Here is a 21,532-nt window from a genome sequence, read left to right on the forward strand (position 1 = left end):
TATTACTCTAGCTGAACTGGTTTACTATATTATATTACTCAAGCTGAACTGGTTTACTATATTATATTACTCCAGCTGAACTGGTTTACTACATTATATTACTCTAGCTGAACTGGTTACTACATTATATTACTCTAGCTGAACTGGTTACTACATTATATTACTCAAGCTGAACTGGTTACTATATTATATTACTCAAACTGAACTGGTTTACTATATTATATTACTCTAGCTGAACTAGTTTACTATATTATATTACTCCAGCTGAACTGGTTTACTATATTATATTACTCTAGCTGAACTAGTTTACTATATCATATTACTCTAGCTGAACTGGTTTACTATATTATATTACTCTAGCTGAACTGGTTTATTATATTATATTACTCTAACTGAACTGGTTTATTATATTATATTACTCTAACTGAACTGGTTTACTATATTATATTACTCTAGCTGAACTGGTTTACTATATTATATTACTCTAGCTGAACTGGTTTATTACATTATATTACTCTAGCTGAACTGGTTACTACATTATATTACTCTAGCTGAACTGGTTACTACATTATATTACTCAAGCTGAACTGGTTACTATATTATATTACTCAAACTGAACTGGTTTACTATATTATATTACTCTAGCTGAACTGGTTACTATATTATATTACTCAAGCTGAACTGGTTTACTATATTATATTACTCAAGCTGAAGTGGTTTACTATAGTATATTACTCTAGCTGAACTGGTTTACTATATTATATTTCTCTAGCTGAACTAGTTTACTATATTATATTACTCTAGCTGAACTGGTTTACTATATTATATTACTCTAGCTGAACCAGTTTACTATATTATATTACTCCAGCTGAACTGGTTTACTATATTATATTACTCCAGCTGAACTGGTTTACTATATTATATTACTCTAGCTGAACTGGTTACTATATTATATTACTCAAGCTGAACTGGTTTACTATATTATATTACTCAAGCTGAACTGGTTTACTATATTATATTACTCTAGCTGAACTGGTTTACTATATTATATTACTCTAGCTGAACTAGTTTACTATATTATATTACTCTAGCTGAACTGGTTTACTATATTATATTACTCTAGCTGAACTAGTTTACTATATTATATTACTCTAGCTGAACGGGTTTACTATATTATATTACTCTAGCTGAACTGGTTTACTATATTATATTACTCTAGCTGAACTGGTTTACTATATTATATTACTCTAGCTGAACTGGTTTACTATATTATATTACTCTAGCTGAACTGGTTACTATATTATATTACTCAAGCTGAACTGGTTTACTATATTATATTACTCTAGCTCAACTGGTTTACTATATTATATTACTCTAGCTCAACTGGTTACTATATTATATTACTCTAGCTGAACTGGTTACTATATTACATTACTCAAGCTGAACTGGTTTACTATATTATATTACTCAAGCTGAACTGGTTCCTATATTATATTACTCTAGCTGAACTGGTTACTATATTACATTACTCAAGCTGAACTGGTTTACTATATTATATTACTCAAGCTGAACTGGTTACTATATTATATTACTCTAGCTGAACTGGTTACTATATTATATTACTCAAGCTGAACTGGTTACTATATTATATTACTCTAACTGAACTGGTTGAGTAGGTGATAATATTCTCGGTCAGGGGTGGTCAAACTTGTTCAACGTAGGAGCCACATACGATAAACTACAGATGTTTGAGAACCGTAAGACATGAACAAATATTACGCACACGTTTTTATTGTTACATGAAAAATATGCAAATTTGTATTTCCTTAATATTAAATGACAAAAATAAAAGGGTTAAAAACAGATATTTTTCATGATATTTATTTTCTCAGTAAATATCTGGTCAAAACATGGAGGTAAATATGTAAAACAATAAATCTAGAGATGTTTTACTCAGATACCATTTTACAAAATTTTAGTCTTGTCATAATATTTTTCTGACATTCTCACAATTATCAGGCTGTTTTCTGCTAGTAGAGGTCTTGTGAGTTTCCATCTTGATGGTGAGTCGTTGAAATTCCGGTTGATATGTTGTCAAAGCTGTACAAATTAGCTGCGTCAGGTATTGATTTGTAAGGATTACACGATGCTTCGACTTCACAAACTTTATTACAGAGTACAGTAATTCACAGCAGTATGTTGACATGAGTTGCACACTGGTTTTTTTCAGTTCAGGATATTTTATTTCTGGAACTTGTTTCCAGAAGTCAATTGTAGAATAAGATTTATGGATCATCTTTAGACCCAGGTCCTCCTGTAGTTCTGTTAGTTACATTTCCACAACAGATGATTCTGTAACTACAGGTTTGAGAATTGGACAACCATCATTGATAACATCAACCATGAATTGGTTTACAAGAAAGGCAAAGCAGGGTTTCAGCTTCTGTTTCTAGATGATTCATTATACTATTAAGGAACATTAGACCTTGCGTTCATCATTTCCCAGTTGACGATATAATATTTTCCTTTCTTCAAGAGAAGTAATAATTGGCTCCAACAGATCTACAAACCTATTTAAGACATTGCTGGTTGACAGCCACCTCACAATGCAGTAGAAAGAGAAATCACTGGATTTATCTTCAATAATATTTTTGGTGGGTCTTCACATTTAAACGTATGAAATTGACAATTTCAAGAACAAATTTCATAACAGCTTCATACTTGAAGTATCTGGCTGCCAGCTGAACAATACAATGAACTGGGTGAAACTCAGTTAGGATCGCTTTTCGTAAGTGTAATTTATCCTCTATTTTCCCCGCCATTGAAGGTGCTCCATCTGTTGCAACATTGATGTTTATCCAGTTAAATATCAACATTTGTTAAGGTTCTGTCTAGCGCATTTTTAATATCAACACCACGAATTGTTTCTTTTAGTGTCACGAAGTATCCAACATCTCTTCTTTCACAGTTACATCAGAGGAAACATAATGAACAGTTGTGGGTTGTCTTGTATGTCTGTAGATCCGTCAAGGGCTGAGCTGAATACAAGGTAATTCTTTACATTATTTTACCTGCAACATCACTGATCTGGGAAATACGTCTCTTTGTAGTGTGGCTTGAATCTGGTGTTTGTGTTATTAGTCGCTGAAGATTTGTGTTATTTGGATCTAACACTGCAACTCTTCTTAACGAATTCACCATCAGAATAAGGGGCGTTTAGCGCGAGCAATATTCCGTGATATAACAAAACTAGCTTCAGTCGTTGTATTAACTTCCTTACTGAACGTTATCAGTTGTGTCTGCTGGCTGTATGGTGGTGATTTTAACACAGTTAACTTGTTTTTCCTTAATTCTGATTTAGGTGGATAATCAGATGAAACTTTTTTGTGATTTGTTTCACAGTGACGTTTCAAGTTACTGGCTTTGTAATAACTTTGTAACACATTACAGATAAGACACAAAGGTTTACCTCCTTTAACGGTGAATGCAAAATCTTCCTCCCACTCTGGCTTAAAATATCAGCTTTCATCTTCAGACTTTCGTTTCTTACAATTTGATGACGCCATTTTCCTTTACAAATTTTTCACAGACTCTTCTAAAAAAATTAAAGTGAAAAGAAACAATAAGCGCAACGCAACCAAACTCTACAGCGTCCAATATCACACCAACACTTCGTTATTTTCACTACCCGCAACACAGCCACACACGCCACAATCGCGCGATCGCAAGCCACGCCTGCTAAAACTAACATTGTCAGCATCTGCTTGTACGATTACTGATTCTCCAGTAAAATTCCTCTGTAATCCTTGCTGATCCGAAATTTCTTTAGTCCCCGACTTAAATCTAGCATTAAAATTAGGATATAAATTCTTAAATATAATTATTCACCATGAACATTAAACTTACATTTTAATCCAGTGGATTCTCGGTTTATATCCGGTAAATATTTATGAAGCTTTAACATTTTTTATTTACCTTTTATATTAATTGTGATGCAAAAGGGAACTCATCCAACATAGTTCCGCGAGCTCCACATTATATGTCAAAAAACCGCATGTGGCTCGCGAGATGCCATTTTAGGGCACCCCTGCTCGAGCTGAAATGTTTCACTAGATGATGTTGTATTAAATATATATATGTGCGCGTTGTATTAAATAGATATATACATGTGTTGTGTTAAATATATGTGTATGTTTTCTGTTAAATCTATTCCCGTCGCGCCAAACATGCTCGCCCTCCCAGCCCTCCCCAGTGGGGGCGTTATAATGTGACGGTCAATCCCACTATTCGTTGGTAAAAGAGTAGTCCAAGAGTTGGCGGTGGGTGGTGATGACTAGTTGCCTTCCCTCTAGTCTTACACCGCTAAATTAGGAACGGCTAGCGCAGATAGCCCTCGAGTAGCTTTGTGCGAAATTCAAAAACAAACAAACAAACTGTTAAATCTTTTCTGTGTGCTCTTTGGTATTGGAAACATTTTGTTCAGATCGGTTTAGTTGGTCACATGTTTGAATCTGGCTAATTAGTGTTCTCGAACAGAAATCATTTTGTCAGAAACAGGTTACTTTATAATTCTCTCTAATTTCATGGTTACAAACGTCTGGAACTTTATTTCATCATCCGTTTTCTGTAGTTTTTGTAGTTACCAAACCTTTTTATTTTCTTAGGTCGCAGCTTTCAAATATCAAGATATCTACATGGAAGTGACACAAAGTGAAAGTCAAATTCACATGTTTTCATGACCTACTTTCCCCCGAGGGTGCAGACTTATACTTGTCTCTGATTGCTTGACACTCTGACATATCTCGAAGACATCTTTCCCTCTCTCTTCATTTGTATCCCATTTTCAACCAATTTCATCAAGTTCACTGGAAACTCTTGGGGTGAACGAGATGTGAATGAGACGTGGTGACGAGACTATAAATTATAGTTACTTCTATTGCACACTAGAGTTGGCGTGATCACGAGGTACTTATTTTCAAAGAGCTCGACGAGTTATCTTCCCTTACTTGATTTAGGAAACGACTAGCGTTTCATTATTATTTAAACAAATAACTGAATCGAAGTGTTAGAGTGTGTTGAACTGTAGTACGTCTGATAGGAACATTAAGATTGTTTCAAGTATCTTAAATGTGTGTACTCGAACCATTTCATACATTGTTATCTACTTTTTTACAAGAGGATTTATTTGATACTATTTATTTTTATTTAAGTGCAACGTCATACCACGAGCTCCATTTGGTGCAAAAACTCCACGAATGAGCTCCTTCATTTTAGCGTTATTAGCCCCCAGGTGGTAAACACGAGTACTACTTTAATTCTAAATATATAAATGTCTTAAGGAGGAATAATATTACGTACCATAACAAGAGGCCCATAAAAAGTACCAGGAAATGATAATTTAAACAAATCTAATGGAAATTAAGAATTTAATATAAAGTGCGAGTTTTTGATTTTCTTGCAGTACAACTTAAAAACTTGATAAAATTTAGTAAAATTAAGCTTAATAAATTTCTTGTAACGTTTTCTTGTTTCTCTGTATTGAGGCTTTTCGAATCCAGATGAAACAAATTCATACTGGTACAGCCAACATATACGGTCACTGGATATTGAACAATTAATAGCAGAACATATAGATGAGGTCTTTTCGGCCCTTCCTGGTTTTTATTTCTTCACTGCTTTTACCCGAATAAAAGCTTTTATTAGAAGTTGAAAAGCCAAATCAAAAATACATGTCAAGCCAAACTACTGTTATGTAACCAAATGGTTTCATTCTTGGTTTAGCGCCTCTTCTTGTAAAGCTCTGGTTGTATCAACATCAGTTTTATGTCAAGTCTTATTGAATACCGTTATCTAATCAAACCCTATTGCAATCTTGTAAAGTAAACGGCTTATTTAAGGTCTGGGACTCTCTTGTCACGCCATGACTGTGTCGACTCAACAAGAGTCGTTGTCAAAGCACATTTACAAAAGTGACAACCAAAACAATGATTTAGAAACATGCGCTGATTTCGCAACTAAACCTTCAGAATCCGGAGAGGTACGGATTGAGCTTGGATGAAGATAGACTGAAGTCTTGTTGGTCAGCCATCATGCTTGAAGAAATGTTTGATATTTCGTGGGATTACAACAACTACTGTGATTCCACAGAAACCTAGATGAACTTGCGAACCAGCGAGATCAGATATTTGGTGACAACTGAACTAGAAATGAACAACCGAAAGTTTTCAAGAATAACGGTTATGACGTAGAATAGTTCGTTACACCAAATAACGCCTGCGCAGAAAAACCTGATCCTATCAGCATACCAAAACTAGTTTCACTGAAGCTATCCTATTTGATTGTGTTTACATATTAGCTTTTAATTATGTCATCATGACCAAGCGTGTTGAGGCGTTCGACTCGTAATCCGAGGGTCGCGGGTTCGCATCCCGGTCGCACCAAACATGCTCACCCTTTCAGCCGTGGGGGCGTTATAATGTGACGGTCAATCCCACTATTCGTTGGTAAAAGAGTAGCCCAAGAGTTGGCGGTGGGTGGTGATGACTAGTTGCCTTTCCTCTAGTCTTACACTACAAAATTAGGGACGGCTAGCACAGATAGCCCTCGAGTAGCTTTGTGCGAAATTCAAAAAAAAAAAAAAATCTAAGATAGAGTCCTGGTCACCAAGAGACTAAGATACGTCATTGGTGACGCCATAAAAACTTCCAACGATTTTACATTGGTTCTTTTATGTTACTTTTACAGCAACAAAAAGTCAGTTTCATTACAAATTATAGTTACCTGTACCATTACATCTTTAAAACTAGGGGTTGTCTACAATATTACTTCCTGCTCCATAATGATATGAAAATCCATTCTTTACACACTATACATCCCTGTCACACGAAACATGCTCGCCCTTTCAGCCGTGGAGGCGTTGTACTATGACAGTCAATCCCTATTAATTGGTAAAATAGTAGCCCAAGAGTTGGCGGTGGGTGGTGATGAATAGCTGTCTTCCCTCTAGTATTACACTGCAAAATTAGGGACGGCTAGCGCATATAGCTCTCGTGTAGCTTTGCGTAAAATTCAAACCAAACCAAACTATACACGAATACCTTATTAATAGCTTCGTGTATGACCCCCATAGAAACAAATAGCTGTGTGAAGACTTCAACATTATGATTTCCCCCAAACTGAAAGTTCTGTCGGCCACGTTTTGTTAACATCAACTGACTAACAACAATAAAAGCGACCTCTGACATTGCACAGTCTAATCCTGAAACCTTTTTAACACATTTTAGTTGACATAAACGAAGCAGTTAGACTTGTAATCTTCAATAAGTGTCAAAATTAAAACACTTGGCAACAGTCGACAGTAGTACAGTTCACGCTTTATTGAAAAAATAAATTTCGGGTATTTATTTTTGCTTCAAATAAATTGGCGAAACAGCTGAGAGAGGAAGCTACATATATCTATTGTTTTTTAAACTGCGGTGGGTGGTGATGACTAGCTGCCTTCCCTCTAGTCTTACACTATTAAATTAGGAACGGCTAGCGCGGATAAATCTCGTGTAAATTTGCGCGAAATTCAAAAACAAACAAACAAACAGAGAATCTAGACCTATCCATACCAAGTGAATCTAACATTATCCACACAGGCGAAGCTATACCCCTTATCCAGAGAATCTAGGACTATCCATACCAAGTGAATCTAACATTATCCACACAGGCGAAGCTATACCCCCTATCCAGAGAATCTAGACCTATCCATACCAAGTGAATCTAACATTATCTACACAGGCGAAGCTATACCCCCTATCCAGAGGATCTAGACCTATCCATACCAAGTGAATCTAACATTATCCACACAGGCGAAGCTATACCCCTTATCCAGAGAATCTAGACCTATCCATACCAAGTGAATCTAACATTATCCACACAGACGAAGCTATACCCCCTATCCAGAGAATCTAGACCTATCCATACCAAGTGAATCTAACATTATCCACACAGACGAAGCTATACCCCCTATCCAGAGAATCTAGGACTATCCATACCAAGTGAATCTAACATTATCTACACAGGCGAAGCTATACCCCCTATCCAGAGAATCTAGACCTATCCATACCAAGTGAATCTAACATTATCTACACAGGCGAAGCTATACCCCCTATCCAGAGAATCTAGACCTATCCATACCAAGTGAATCTAACATTATCTACACAGGCGAAGCTATACCCCTTATCCAGAGAATCTAGACCTATCCATACCAAGTGAATCTAACATTATCCACACAGGCGAAGCTATACCCCTATCCAGAGAATCTAGGACTATCCAAACCAAGTGAATCTAACATTATCTACACAGGCGAAGCTATACCCCCTATCCAGAGAATCTAGACCTATCCATACCAAGTGAATCTAACATTATCCACACAGGCGAAGCTATACCCCTTATCCAGAGAATCTAGACCTATCCATAACAAGTGAATCTAACATTATCCACACAGGCGAAGCTATACCTCTTATCCAGAGAATCTAGGACTATCCATACCAAGTGAATCTAGCATTATCCACACAGGCGAAGCTATACCCCTTATCCAGAGAATCTAGACCTATCCATACCAAGTGAATCTAACATTATCCACACAGACGAAGCTATACCTATCCAGAGAATCTAGGACTATCCAAACCAAGTGAATCTAACATTATCCACACAGGCGAAGCTATACCCCTATCCAGAGAATCTAGGACTATCCAAACCAAGTGAATCTAGCATTATCCACACAGGCGAAGCTATACCTCTTATCCAGAGAATCTAGGACTATCCATACCAAGTGAATCTAACATTATCCACACAGGCGAAGCTATACCCCCTATCCAGAGAATCTAGGACTATCCAAACTAAGTGAATCTAACATTATCCACACAGGCGAAGCTATACCTCTTATCCAGAGAATCTAGAACTATCCAAACCAAGTGAATCTAACATTATCCACACAGGCGAAGCTATACCTCTTATCCAGAGAATCTAGGACTATCCATACCAAGTGAATCTAACATTATTCACACAGGCGAAGCTAACCCCCTTATCCAGAGAATCTAGAACTATCCAAACCAAGTGAATCTAACATTATCCACACAGGCGAAGCTATACCTCTTATCCAGAGAATCTAGGACTATCCATACCAAGTGAATCTAACATTATCCACACAGGCGAAGCTAACCCCCTTATCCAGAGAATCTAAAACTATCCATACCAAGTGAATCTAGCATTATCCACACAGGCGAAGCTATACCTCTTATCCAGAGAATCTAGGACTATCCATACCAAGTGAATCTAGCATTATCCACACAGGCAAAGCTATACCCCCTATCCAGAGAATCTAGGACTATCCATACCAAGTGAATCTAACATTATCCACACAGGCGAAGCTATACCCCCTATCCAGAGAATCTAGAACTATCCAAACCAAGTGAATCTAACATTATCCTCACAGGCGAAGCTATACCTCTTATCCAGAGAATCTAAAACTATCCATACCAAGTGAATCTAGCATTATCTACACAGGTGAAGCTACACCCTTTCGTACGTCTTGGTGGTTATAGTACTAGACTCGCAATACATGGGTCGCCGTTTCGAATCTCTTGACAAAACATACCCGTCTCTTTGAGCGGTAGGGAGGGGGTTATAACGTCACGGCCAATTCCACTATTTGTCGTTAAGAGTAACTCAAGAACTGGCGGTGGGTGTTGTTGAGCAGTTGCCTTCCCTCTAGTCTGTACAAATTATTTTTTCGAAAACTTTCAGACAGGGCTCAACATAAATGACCAACTGTCATGTTTCAACGAGCGAGAGACAAAGAAACTTTTCTAATTTGATTAATGCAGTGGTTCTCAGCTTCCAATCTGCAAGACAGTTGGAAATAAATGTATGTTTTAAAATATTGTTAGTGAACCATATCATTATGCTATGTAATTTAAAAGTACTCTTCGTTAATATTGTATGAAACAGTTTTGTGAGATTTTGAAAACAGATTAAGACAAAGCTGAGGAACCACTGAATTTCAGTCCAGTGATTGAAACCTGATGCAGGTGCACAAATTGTTGCTTCGTGTGTCTGCCTAATGACGTTCATTTTGACTTAAATGTCGTCTTTGTCCATAGTATTACCAGATCACATCGAACGCTGAGAAAATATAAAAATACAACATTAAATAGAGCGTTTGAGATTAGAAACTTGGAGTATCACTCACACATGACAAAATTAATTTGTTGTAAAGCATGTTCGTAACAAGCTGACCCCCGTACAAATCTTATGTCTTTATCTCAAAAGAGTGGATTTCACATCCTTGATCGGATCTCACCAATAAGTGGAACTCGGCCAAATGAGATTGAAGACAGAGTGCAGAAAACAGAGCTGTCAGCTGTTAGAGCCAAAGCGATTGCTAGTCTAGATCATAGAGGTACGTAAAACTAGTGTTGTGTGTCTTTGTTAAAGCCTGTCCAGAGAAATGTTATGTTACTCAGACGTAAGCGTTTTTTATAAATATTTGGAAAGTTATGTTTGTGTGTTTTGTAAGTTTACCTAGAGGCTGTTTTATTACTCAAAAATATGTGTTGTTATAGATTTTGTGTTTTTTATAAGTTTGTTCAGAGGTTATTATATTACTCAGAAGTATATGTTATCTATAATTTTATGGAATGTTATTTTTATGTGGATTTATAAGTTTGCTTATAAGTTGTTACACTGCTCAAAAGTGTGTGATATTTATTATTTTTGGAAACTTCTGTTTATGTGATTTTGTAGAATTGCTCAAAGAATTATTGTCCTATTCAGACGCGTGTGTGTATGTGTGTGTTGCTTATGTGTTGTGCATGTCTAATACTTCTTGTTCTTCATTCAGTTCAACTAAAATGTCCTCCACTAACTCGTTAAAGTTATTAACATCTTTCATAACATTTATTTTATGACTTTTAATCAGATGTATTTGGAATGTCCAGAAAGTGAACGGTTTAAACCATAATATCTCTCGCACAAGTGTGTGTAAAATAAACTGTATGTTGACACCATCTCTGAAGTGCCCGTCTACACTGGGCTCTAAAGTTGGATTTGTTTGTTTGTTAAGCACAAAATTACACAATGGGCTATCTGTGCTCTGCCCACCACGGGTATCAAAACCCGGTTTCCAGCGATGTGAGTCCGCAGACATACCGCTATGCCAAAGTTTGGAAGTTTCCAACAATCCATTTCAAATATTTGTTTAATTTTCGTCAGTTATTTCACAGAATGAATTTTCACAAGCCATTTAAATCAGCCAGCTGTCACGAAAGTCACAAGCCATTTAAATCAGCCAGCTGTCACGAAAGTCACAAGCCATTTAAATCAGCCAGCTATCACGAAAGTTACAAGCCATTTAAATCAGCCAGCTATCACGCAAGGTACAAGCCATTTAAATCAGCCAGCTATCACGAAAGTCACAAGCCATTTAAATCAGCCAGCTATCACGAAAGTTACAAGCCATTTAAATCAGCCAGCTATCACGCAAGGTACAAGCCATTTAAATCAGCCAGCTATCACGAAAGTCACAAGCCATTTAAATCAGCCAGCTATCACGAGAGTCACAAGCCATTTAAATCAGCCAGCTATCACGAAAGTTACAAGCCATTTAAATCAGCCAGCTATCACGAAAGTTACAAGCCATTTAAATCAGCCAGCTATCACGAAAGTCAAAATACGCGCGACAAAAGTCAAACAATAAGAATAGAATATTACTTAGTACGCTTTCGACAACATTACAGTTGTTATTATGTTTACAAAATAAATAAAAGACGACTATATTTATATACGCGATGTGTTTTCTTATATTATTTACCCACTGCTGAACCACTGTTACCAGAAGGCAAAGCCAAAGAGCTTGTAAACATGAGGAATTCTTTATAGTAGCGATAGTTTCTGTTGTTTACATTAAACTGGATATAGCGGGCTTATGTAATCAACACGACAAACTGGACACAAGTGAATCACTATTTGCCCGTCTGTTGAAGCTTTGTTCGAGATTGTACTGAAGCATCCAAGGCATTCTGTTTATAAACATGCATGTCTGTAATGTAACAAACAAGACGTGTTTATAAGCACTCACGTCTGTAATGCAACATATAAGGCATTAACGTCTGTAATGTAACACACAAGACATTCTGTTTATAAACATTCACGTCTGTAATATAACACACAAGACATTTTGTTTTATAAACACTCACGTCTGTAATGTAACACACAAGACATTCTGTTTATAAACACTCACGTCTGTAATGTAACACACAAGACATTGTGTTTACAAACACTCACGTCTGTAATGTAACATATAAGGCATTAACGTCTGTAATGTAACACACAAGACATTGTGTTTATAAGCACTCACGTCTGTAATGTAACACAAAATACACTGTTTATAAACATTCACATCTGAAATGTAACACACAAGGCATTACATGTATAAAGATCACTTGTGGACAGCTAGGACTAAACGTTTTCTTTCTTGAATAATTGTATCTTTAAAGATGTTCTGGTTATTTGTTCCATGGTTCCATTCTGAACATCATTACTATATGATGTTCTTTAAAGATGTTCTGGTTATTGTTCCATTGGTTCCATTCTGAACATCATTACTATATGATGTTCTTTAAAGATGTTCTGGTTATTGTTCCATTGGTTCTATTTTGAACATCATTACTATATGATGTTCTTTAAAGATGTTCTGGTTATTGTTCCATTGGTTCCATTCTGAACATCATTACTATATGATGTACACAAATACGATGATCGACAATTTTTTAACGCATGTTGTTCTACATATCATTTCCCACTTACACAAGACAGAGAGTTTGAAGGAACAACAGCATCTGGACTATTAAGGGAAACATCAGGTTCTGTTGCAGTCTGTTGCTCGACATTGTCGAACAGTGTAGTTAAGAATTACTTGAATAAATACGAGTTTGGATCTACATTGAACAAAAATGTAGTTTAAGCCTAATAATCAGAAAGTTTATTCATTTTTGAATTTCGCGAAAAGCTACACGAGGGCTATCTGCGCTGGTCGTCTCTAATTTAGTAGTGTAGACTAGAGAGAAGGCAGCTGGTCATCACCACCCACCGCCAACTCTTGGGCTACTCTTTTAACAACGAATAGTGGGATTGACCGTCACATTATAATGCCCCCCCACAGCTGAAATGGCGAGCATGTTTGGTGTGATGGGGATTCGAACCCACGATCCTAAGATTACGAGTCGAGCGCCATAATCTCCTGGCCATACCGGGCCTAATTTGAAAGTTACTGTTTAAGTTCCGAAGGCCATTAAAAACAAATGCTCCTGGGTTTTATTTGTTGAACAATAGTACACATGCAGCCTGTTTAAACGACAACGTTCCGGAGTCTAATATCAGCAACAACTACAATGTCGTGATAACATTATGTTTATCTGACACTTCAATAAATGGTTTTGTGCTATAAATCAGATCTTTTCTCAGATTAAATTGTGATTTCGTTCACAAACCGTTGAAGAAGTGTCACTGATCTTATTGGTATCTTTTAACAAGATCGAACAGCAATGGTATTGATACCGTTTTCATGGCTACAGTTTCACTAAACAATCCTCTAGGAGCTTTCATCTTGAATGGGTCGTAAAGTATTATTCTTAAGAGTATAGTTAAAAAAAAACATTGTCTGACGTATAGAACACACCATGTGTTCGTGAACCGTAATTCATAGCATGAAGCTCTTGAATGACTTAAGAAAGTGCTATTGTTAATAATTTAGTATACGTTTCCCCATTGTTCAAAAAGAGACTGGGGGAAAAATTACTTGAACTAAAAAGACAGTTGGTTCGCCCAAGTACTTCAATTAATTGCTGGGGATGCTTGAAAACTACATTAGAAAACACACCTACAAACACAAAGGAGTTTAACCCAGCTTTCCATAAAGCTATTTAATACAAGGATGCCATTAAAACTCTGGATTGATTGACTTGGTCATTAGTAAAACAAGATAAAGTTTAGCAAGGTAAAAGTTTCAAAGACATTATCGATACTACACGGAAATAAAATTATTGTATGTGGAGCCTCAGTTTATGAAGAAGTGGTTATTCTAAATGACAAAACAGTATAGATGATGTAATGTTTTATTTATAAGTAAATAATTTGGAAGTCGACTCACCTAACATTTTCACGACAGCTCTGCGGGAAGAATAGGTAGAACGTTTCACAGACTGCTTCAACTGCGACTTCACTCCATTTGTGCTGTCTTCGCTGTGGCCCAGTCCAGTGGATCTTCTCAGTTTCAGTCCAATGAGTATGTACAACACAGTGATCAGCGTCATTGGAAAGATGAAGAAAAGAAAAGTTGATATTTCGAAAGCGTGGCTCAGAGGGTTTTTCAAAGTGCAAAAAACCTGAACAATGCCAAACTGGATGCCCAAAGGAACAGCACATAACGCACTGACTAGCCAAATCACAACGATGACCATGATTGCTCTAGACAACTTCGACATCGTGTGGGCTCGGAGTGGATGACAGATGGCCAAATATCGCTCCACAGTAAAGGCCGTGATGGTCAAGATAGAAGCATTGGTAGAGGTCTCTGAAGTCAAGCCCCTGACGATACAGAAGTACTCTCCAAAAACGTATGGGTAGCGTTGCCACAGTTGATACATTTCTTGTGGAAGACCCAACAGTAACAGAAGAAGGTCAGACACTGCCAGACTGAAGAGGTAGTAGTTAGTGGCAGTGTGCATATAGTTGTTCCTAGCAATCACCACGCACGTGCAAATGTTGCCTACCACTCCACTGAGAAGAATGACTGTATAAATCAGAGTCATAGGAATTACTGTGGATAAGGGGTCTCTCTTTGGACCAAAGTTCATAACACTTTCATTGTCGCTCCAATTACTCACTGTAGGAACCAGAGTTATGAGAACTGCATCCGTTGGCGGAATGAATGAAGGTGCAGTTTGTGTAACACGAGGAATAATGTCGGCCATTTTGGAACTTAGTTGTTTTAAACTGTTATTGTTTCTCACACACCCATAATTACAGATTACCCATGGTTACAGATGTCACATTCAAGTATTGATATTTTTTGTGCAAATTTATTTGTTTTCACCGTGTCGTCAACCGGTGTCTTAAGGAACAGCGTAGAATGCAAGGAGAGAAAACTAGATAATTCTAGTTACAGTTTGTAAGCTGGATATTCGCATACAGTGCCTGTTGTTTTCTGTAACACGTCTGTTAGCAGAGTGGACTTCTTTTAGCACTTAGCTGCTTGAAGAAGATCAACTGATTTTACACTGCTACTTACGCAGCAAAGAAGCCAGGGTTTTTATGTGCTACTGGTGACGTTTAAGCCACGTCAGAGAACACGTGACTTTGGTGTTCTGAAGTGTTATGCTATTGACGTTGTTGAACCCTCTAGTGTACCGCCTCCATCGAACTTATTCCAAGCCTACGTAGACCAGAAATAACTTTAGAAATAGAAACCAAAATGTTAGAATAACTGATATTAATTGTGCCAGCGATCAGAACAGCGACGTAAAACGTAGAGACCAACTACAAATAATTCAATTTCACAATCTCTCTCCTGTTGAGAAAAGCACAAGTGTACCCTATATCATAAACTATTTTATATCGTAATGTGTTATATATCTTATTGTATCTTATATCATAGTGTTTTCCATATCATACCTACGATAGCATGTAACTCGTTTTTTTCTTATAAATTCTAAAAAAGAAAATCTCCTCTTCGGTGAAGTGGTAATAAAATAGAGTTGAGTTAAGTGACAGTTCAGAAAACTTTTATTGTCACAAACCCGCGTTTTACTCCTTCTAGTTTCTTGTTTTTCTTAGTGTTAATTGTCAACTAGACTTCAGATGTGTTAATAGTGAAGAAGACATCAAATGTGTTAATAGTGAAGAAGACATCAAATGTATTAAATGTAAGTAAAACATCAAATGTGTTAATTGTGAAGGAAACATCAAATGTGTGAATTGTCAAGTAGACATCAAATGTGTGAATTGTCAAGTAGATATCAAATGTGTGAATTGTCAAGTAGACATCAAATGTGTGAATTGTCAAGTAGATATCAAATGTGTTTATTGTTAAGCTGACTTCAGATGTGTTAATTTTGAAGGAGACATCGGACGTATGAATTGTGAAAGAGAATCACATGTGTCAATTGCCAAGTAGACATCAAATGTGTTAATTGTCAAGTAAATACCAGATGTGTTAATTGTCAAGTTGATATCAGACGTGTTAAATACGAAAGAAACATCAAATGTGTTAGTTGTGAAGGAAACATCAGCTGTGTTAAGTGTTGAGAAAACATCATACGTGTTACTTTTTAAGGAAACATCTGGTGTGTTAAGTGTTGAAAAAACATCATACGTGTTAGTTTTTAAGGAGACATCTGGTGTGTTAAGTGTTGAGAAAACATCATACGTGTTAGTTTTTAAGGAGACATCTGGTGTGTTAATTACTAATACTAATACATATCTTAAAAGCTTAAAAATATAATTTTGTTATTGATGAAATTTTCACTTTGTGAATAAATTGTTGGACTTAAGAAATATCACGGGTTAATCAAAGTGAAATATTCTGCATCAGATAAATCAACGGTTTGTTTGTTTGTTTGTTTGTTTTGGAATTTCGCACAAAGCTACTCGAGGACTATCTGCGCTAGCCGTCCCTAATTTAGCAGTGTAAGAGTAGCGGGAAGGCAGCTAGTCATCACCACCCACCGCCAACTCTTGGGCTACTCTTTTACCAACGAATAGTGTGATTGACCGTCACATTATAACGCCCCCACGGCTGAAAGGGCGACCATGTTTGGCGCGACCGGGATGCGAACCCGCGACCCTCAGATTACGAGTCGCACGCCTTAACACGCTTGGCCATGCCGGGCCCAAATCAACGGTTACTGATAAATCTCTGATAAAATTAAAGTAACTAATAAACGATTTCGTTCGAAGGTCAGGTTAATATTTTGTGTATGACTTCATTTTAATATCAACCAGATTATAGGTTACCTGACTTTGGTCCTGTAAATACGTAAGCTTAATAGACCAAGGTTTCAGTCCGAACGAACTAGATGATTGAAGATGAAGAATTTCTTTCTCAGAAGCACATCCACAACATTACAGATTCCGTGACGAGCGTCATTTAGGTAAATTATGAGTTAGCCCACGGAATAATCGACTTTCCTTCACCGTGTTTCCAAGTTAAACCTATTCGATACAGTATTACTAAGCCTTTGTATAAGGGCGGTAATTTGATTAGCTAAGCCTTTCGTATCGCACCTCTCTTTGTCGATTCTTACTCAGATAAAGGCAGGCGGACTTTCATTCTACGTAAACGGATCACATACACTGTGACAGAAGCTTGGTTTTCAGAAATTAGTTTCAGAATTTGACTTATTTTGAAAGAAATATTTGAGACGGTAACATGATAGAGATAATTTAGGAAGATATTTGGTTCGAATGTTATGTATAAATAGATATACGTGTTGTATTACACAGTAAGAAGAGATAAATATGTTAAGGATGAACCAGTGTATTTGGAGATAAAACTTTTGTCTTTAAAGTACCGCCATTTTAAAATAATTTGCTCAATAAATACGTTTATTTGTGAGAAGCTCGTAGTATTAGGCTTAAAAACAAGACATTCTGCTTTGAATATTGCTGAGGGACGAGATGCGAAACGTACGTTTGCTAAATGTTCCATACTGGTAGTGAAATACAACAACCGAAACGATATCAGACATGGATGATTGTTTGTAACATTTAATAACACTATTAACGGTCAAAATAACATTTTATTTTGATATACAGAAGAACCAAAAGTTTGTTTGTTTTGAAGTTAAACACAATGCAAGACAATAAGCGACCCTGCTATACCCATCACTACAAATGAAACTCGGATTCTAGCGGTATCACTCCTAAACATGCCGCTGTGTCCCTCTAGTGGCACTTAATATTTACAACTAATTTTTTATCGAATTTTTTTTTATCATAGAACATTTTTCAATTCGTTTTAGCTTATTTCTTAGTTTGTACTTAAGTTCTAAGTTACACAATGGGCTATCTATTCTGTTCTTACTCGTGGTGTCAAAATCTGGGATTTATCGTTATAAGCCATCAGACTTACCGCTGTGCCACTGGTAGGCTTTTACAGTGCTGTAAAAAAAATACACTTCTTATAGACTTATATTTCGTGATTTATGTCTGTAAAATATCTGAGAAATATTAGAAACAAGCCAGTTATTTCACTTTCACTTTTTTAACAACGAAACGAACCTTTCTCCAAGCTTGTCTCCAGTAAAATAACAAACATAACGTTTGTTTAATTCCAGATGAGATAAAATACCAAGCGTAATAAAGAAATCAAAAATAATTTTCTTTATTAAATTATCTTTACAGAAAACAGAAAAACATTAAGATGAATGAAAAGTAAGTCAGAAACGAAAAGTTTGAAATACAAACCGAATACGAGTTTACATATAATAATTAGTTACAAACAGCTAAACTGATGTTATGGGTATTGTCTGTACTACAAGTTTACATATAATAATTAGTTACAAACAGCTAAACTGATGTTATGGGTATTGTCTGTACAACAAGTTCACATATAATAATTAGTTACAAACAGCTAAACTGATGTTATGGGTATTGTCTGTACTACAAGTTCACATATAATAATTAGTTACAAACAGCTAAACTGATGTTATGGGTATTGTCTGTACTACAAGTTCACATATAATAATTAGTTACAATCAGCTAAACTGATGTTATGGGTATTGTCTGTACTACAAGTTCACATATAATAATTAGTTACAAACAGCTAAACTGATGTTATGGGTATTGTCTGTACTACAAGTTCACATATAATAATTAGTTACAATCAGCTAAACTGATGTTATGGGTATTGTCTGTACTACAAGTTCACATATAATAATTAGTTACAAACAGCTAAACTGATGTTATGGGTATTGTCTGTACTACAAGTTCACATATAATAATTAGTTACAGGCAGGTAAACTGATGTTATGGGTATTGTCTGTACTACAAGTTCACATATAATAATTAGTTACAGGCAGGTAAACTGATGTTATGGGTATTGTCTGTACTACAAGTTCACATATAATAATTAGTTACAAACAGCTAAACTGATGTTATGGGTATTGTCTGTACTACAACTTGACATATAATAATTAGTTACAAACAGGTAAACTGATGTTATGGGTATTGTCTGTACTACAAGTTTACATATAATAATTATTTACAGGCAGGTAAACTGATGTTATGGGTATTGTCTGTACTACAAGTTCACATATAATAATTAGTTACAAACAGCTAAACTGATGTTATGGGTATTGTCTGTACTACAAGTTCACATATAATAATTAGTTACAAACAGCTAAACTGATGTTATGGGTATTGTCTGTACTACAAGTTCACATATAATAATTAGTTACAAACAGCTAAACTGATGTTATGGGTATTGTCTGTACTACAAGTTCACATATAATAATTAGTTACAAACAGCTAAACTGATGTTATGGGTATTGTCTGTACTACAAGTTCACATATAATAATTAGTTACAAACAGCTAAACTGATGTTATGGGTATTGTCTGTACTACAAGTTCACATATAATAATTAGTTACAGGCAGCTAAACTGATGTTATGGGTATTGTCTATACTACAAGTTCACATATAATAATTAGTTACAAACAGCTAAACTGATGTTATGGGTATTGTCTGTACTACAAGTTCACATATAATAATTAGTTACAAACAGCTAAACTGATGTTATGGGTATTGTCTGTACTACAAGTTCACATATAATAATTAGTTACAAACAGCTAAACTGATGTTATGGGTATTGTCTGTACTACAAGTTCACATATAATAATTAGTTACAAACAGCTAAACTGATGTTATGGGTATTGTCTGTACTACAAGTTCACATATAATAATTAGTTACAGGCAGGTAAACTGATGTTATGGGTATTGTCTGTACTATAAGTTTACATATAATAATTAGTTACAGGCAGCTAAACTGATGTTATGGGTATTGTCTGTACTACAACTTGACATATAATAATTAGTTACAAACAGCTAAACTGATGTTATGGGTATTGTCTGTACTACAAGTTCACATATAATAATTAGTTACAAACAGCTAAACTGATGTTATGGGTATTGTCTGTACTACAAGTTCACATATAATAATTAGTTACAAACAGCTAAACTGATGTTATGGGTATTGTCTGTACTACAAGTTCACATATAATAATTAGTTACAAACAGCTAAACTGATGTTATGGGTATTGTCTGTACTACAAGTTCACATATAATAATTAGTTACAGGCAGCTAAACTGATGTTATGGGTATTGTCTGTACTACAAGTTCACATATAATAATTAGTTACAAACAGCTAAACTGATGTTATGGGTATTGTCTATACTACAAGTTCACATATAATAATTAGTTACAAACAGCTAAACTGATGTTATGGGTATTGTCTGTACTACAACTTGACATATAATAATTAGTTACAAACAGCTAAACTGATGTTATGGGTATTGTCTGTACTACAAGTTCACATATAATAATTAGTTACAAACAGCTAAACTGATGTTATGGGTATTGTCTGTACTACAAGTTCACATATAATAATTAGTTACAAACAGCTAAACTGATGTTATGGGTATTGTCTGTACTACAAGTTCACATATAATAATTAGTTACAAACAGGTAAACTGATGTTATGGGTATTGTCTGTACTACAACTTGACATATAATAATTAGTTACAAACAGCTAAACTGATGTTATGGGTATTGCCTGTACTACAAGTTCACATATAATAATTAGTTACAAACAGCTAAACTGATGTTTTGAGTATTGTCTGTACTACAAGTTTACATATAATAATTAGTTACAAACAGCTAAACTGATGTTTTGAGTATTGTCTATACTACAAGTTCACATATAATAATTAGTTACAAACAGCTAAACTGATGTTATGGGTATTGTCTGTACTACAAGTTTACATATAATAATTAGTTACAAACAGCTAAACTGATGTTATGGGTATTGTCTGTACTACAAGTTCACATATAATAATTAGTTACAAACAGCTAAACTGATGTTATGGGTATTGTCTGTACTACAAGTTTACATATAATAATTAGTTACAAACAGCTAAACTGATGTTATGGGTATTGTCTGTACTACAAGTTCACATATAATAATTAGTTACAAACAGCTAAACTGATGTTATGGGTATTGTCTGTACTACAAGTTCACATATAATAATTAGTTACAAACAGCTAAACTGATGTTATGGGTATTGTCTGTACTACAAGTTCACATATAATAATTAGTTACAGGCAGCTAAAGTGATGTTATGGGTATTGTCTGTACTACAACTTGACATATAATAATTAGTTACAGGGAGCTAAACTGATGTTATGGGTATTGTCTGTACTACAACTTGA

General features: G+C 35.5%; 1 protein-coding gene across 1 annotated transcript in view; it reads right to left on the reverse strand.

Moving 5' to 3' along the window:
• The window catches only part of LOC143248615 (pyrokinin-1 receptor-like), a 425,075-nt gene extending 409,763 nt beyond the window's left edge, over positions 1–15,312 (reverse strand). The window contains exon 1 of the mRNA XM_076497116.1: positions 14,195–15,312. Coding sequence (XP_076353231.1) covers positions 14,195–15,017 — 823 coding nt within the window. The 5' untranslated portion in view covers positions 15,018–15,312. The remainder of the gene's footprint in view (positions 1–14,194) is intronic.
• Between the last annotated feature and the right edge of the window lie 6,220 nt (positions 15,313–21,532).

Source organism: Tachypleus tridentatus, chromosome 4 (genome assembly GCF_004210375.1).
Source record: "Tachypleus tridentatus isolate NWPU-2018 chromosome 4, ASM421037v1, whole genome shotgun sequence".
Taxonomy (NCBI): domain Eukaryota; kingdom Metazoa; phylum Arthropoda; class Merostomata; order Xiphosura; family Limulidae; genus Tachypleus; species Tachypleus tridentatus.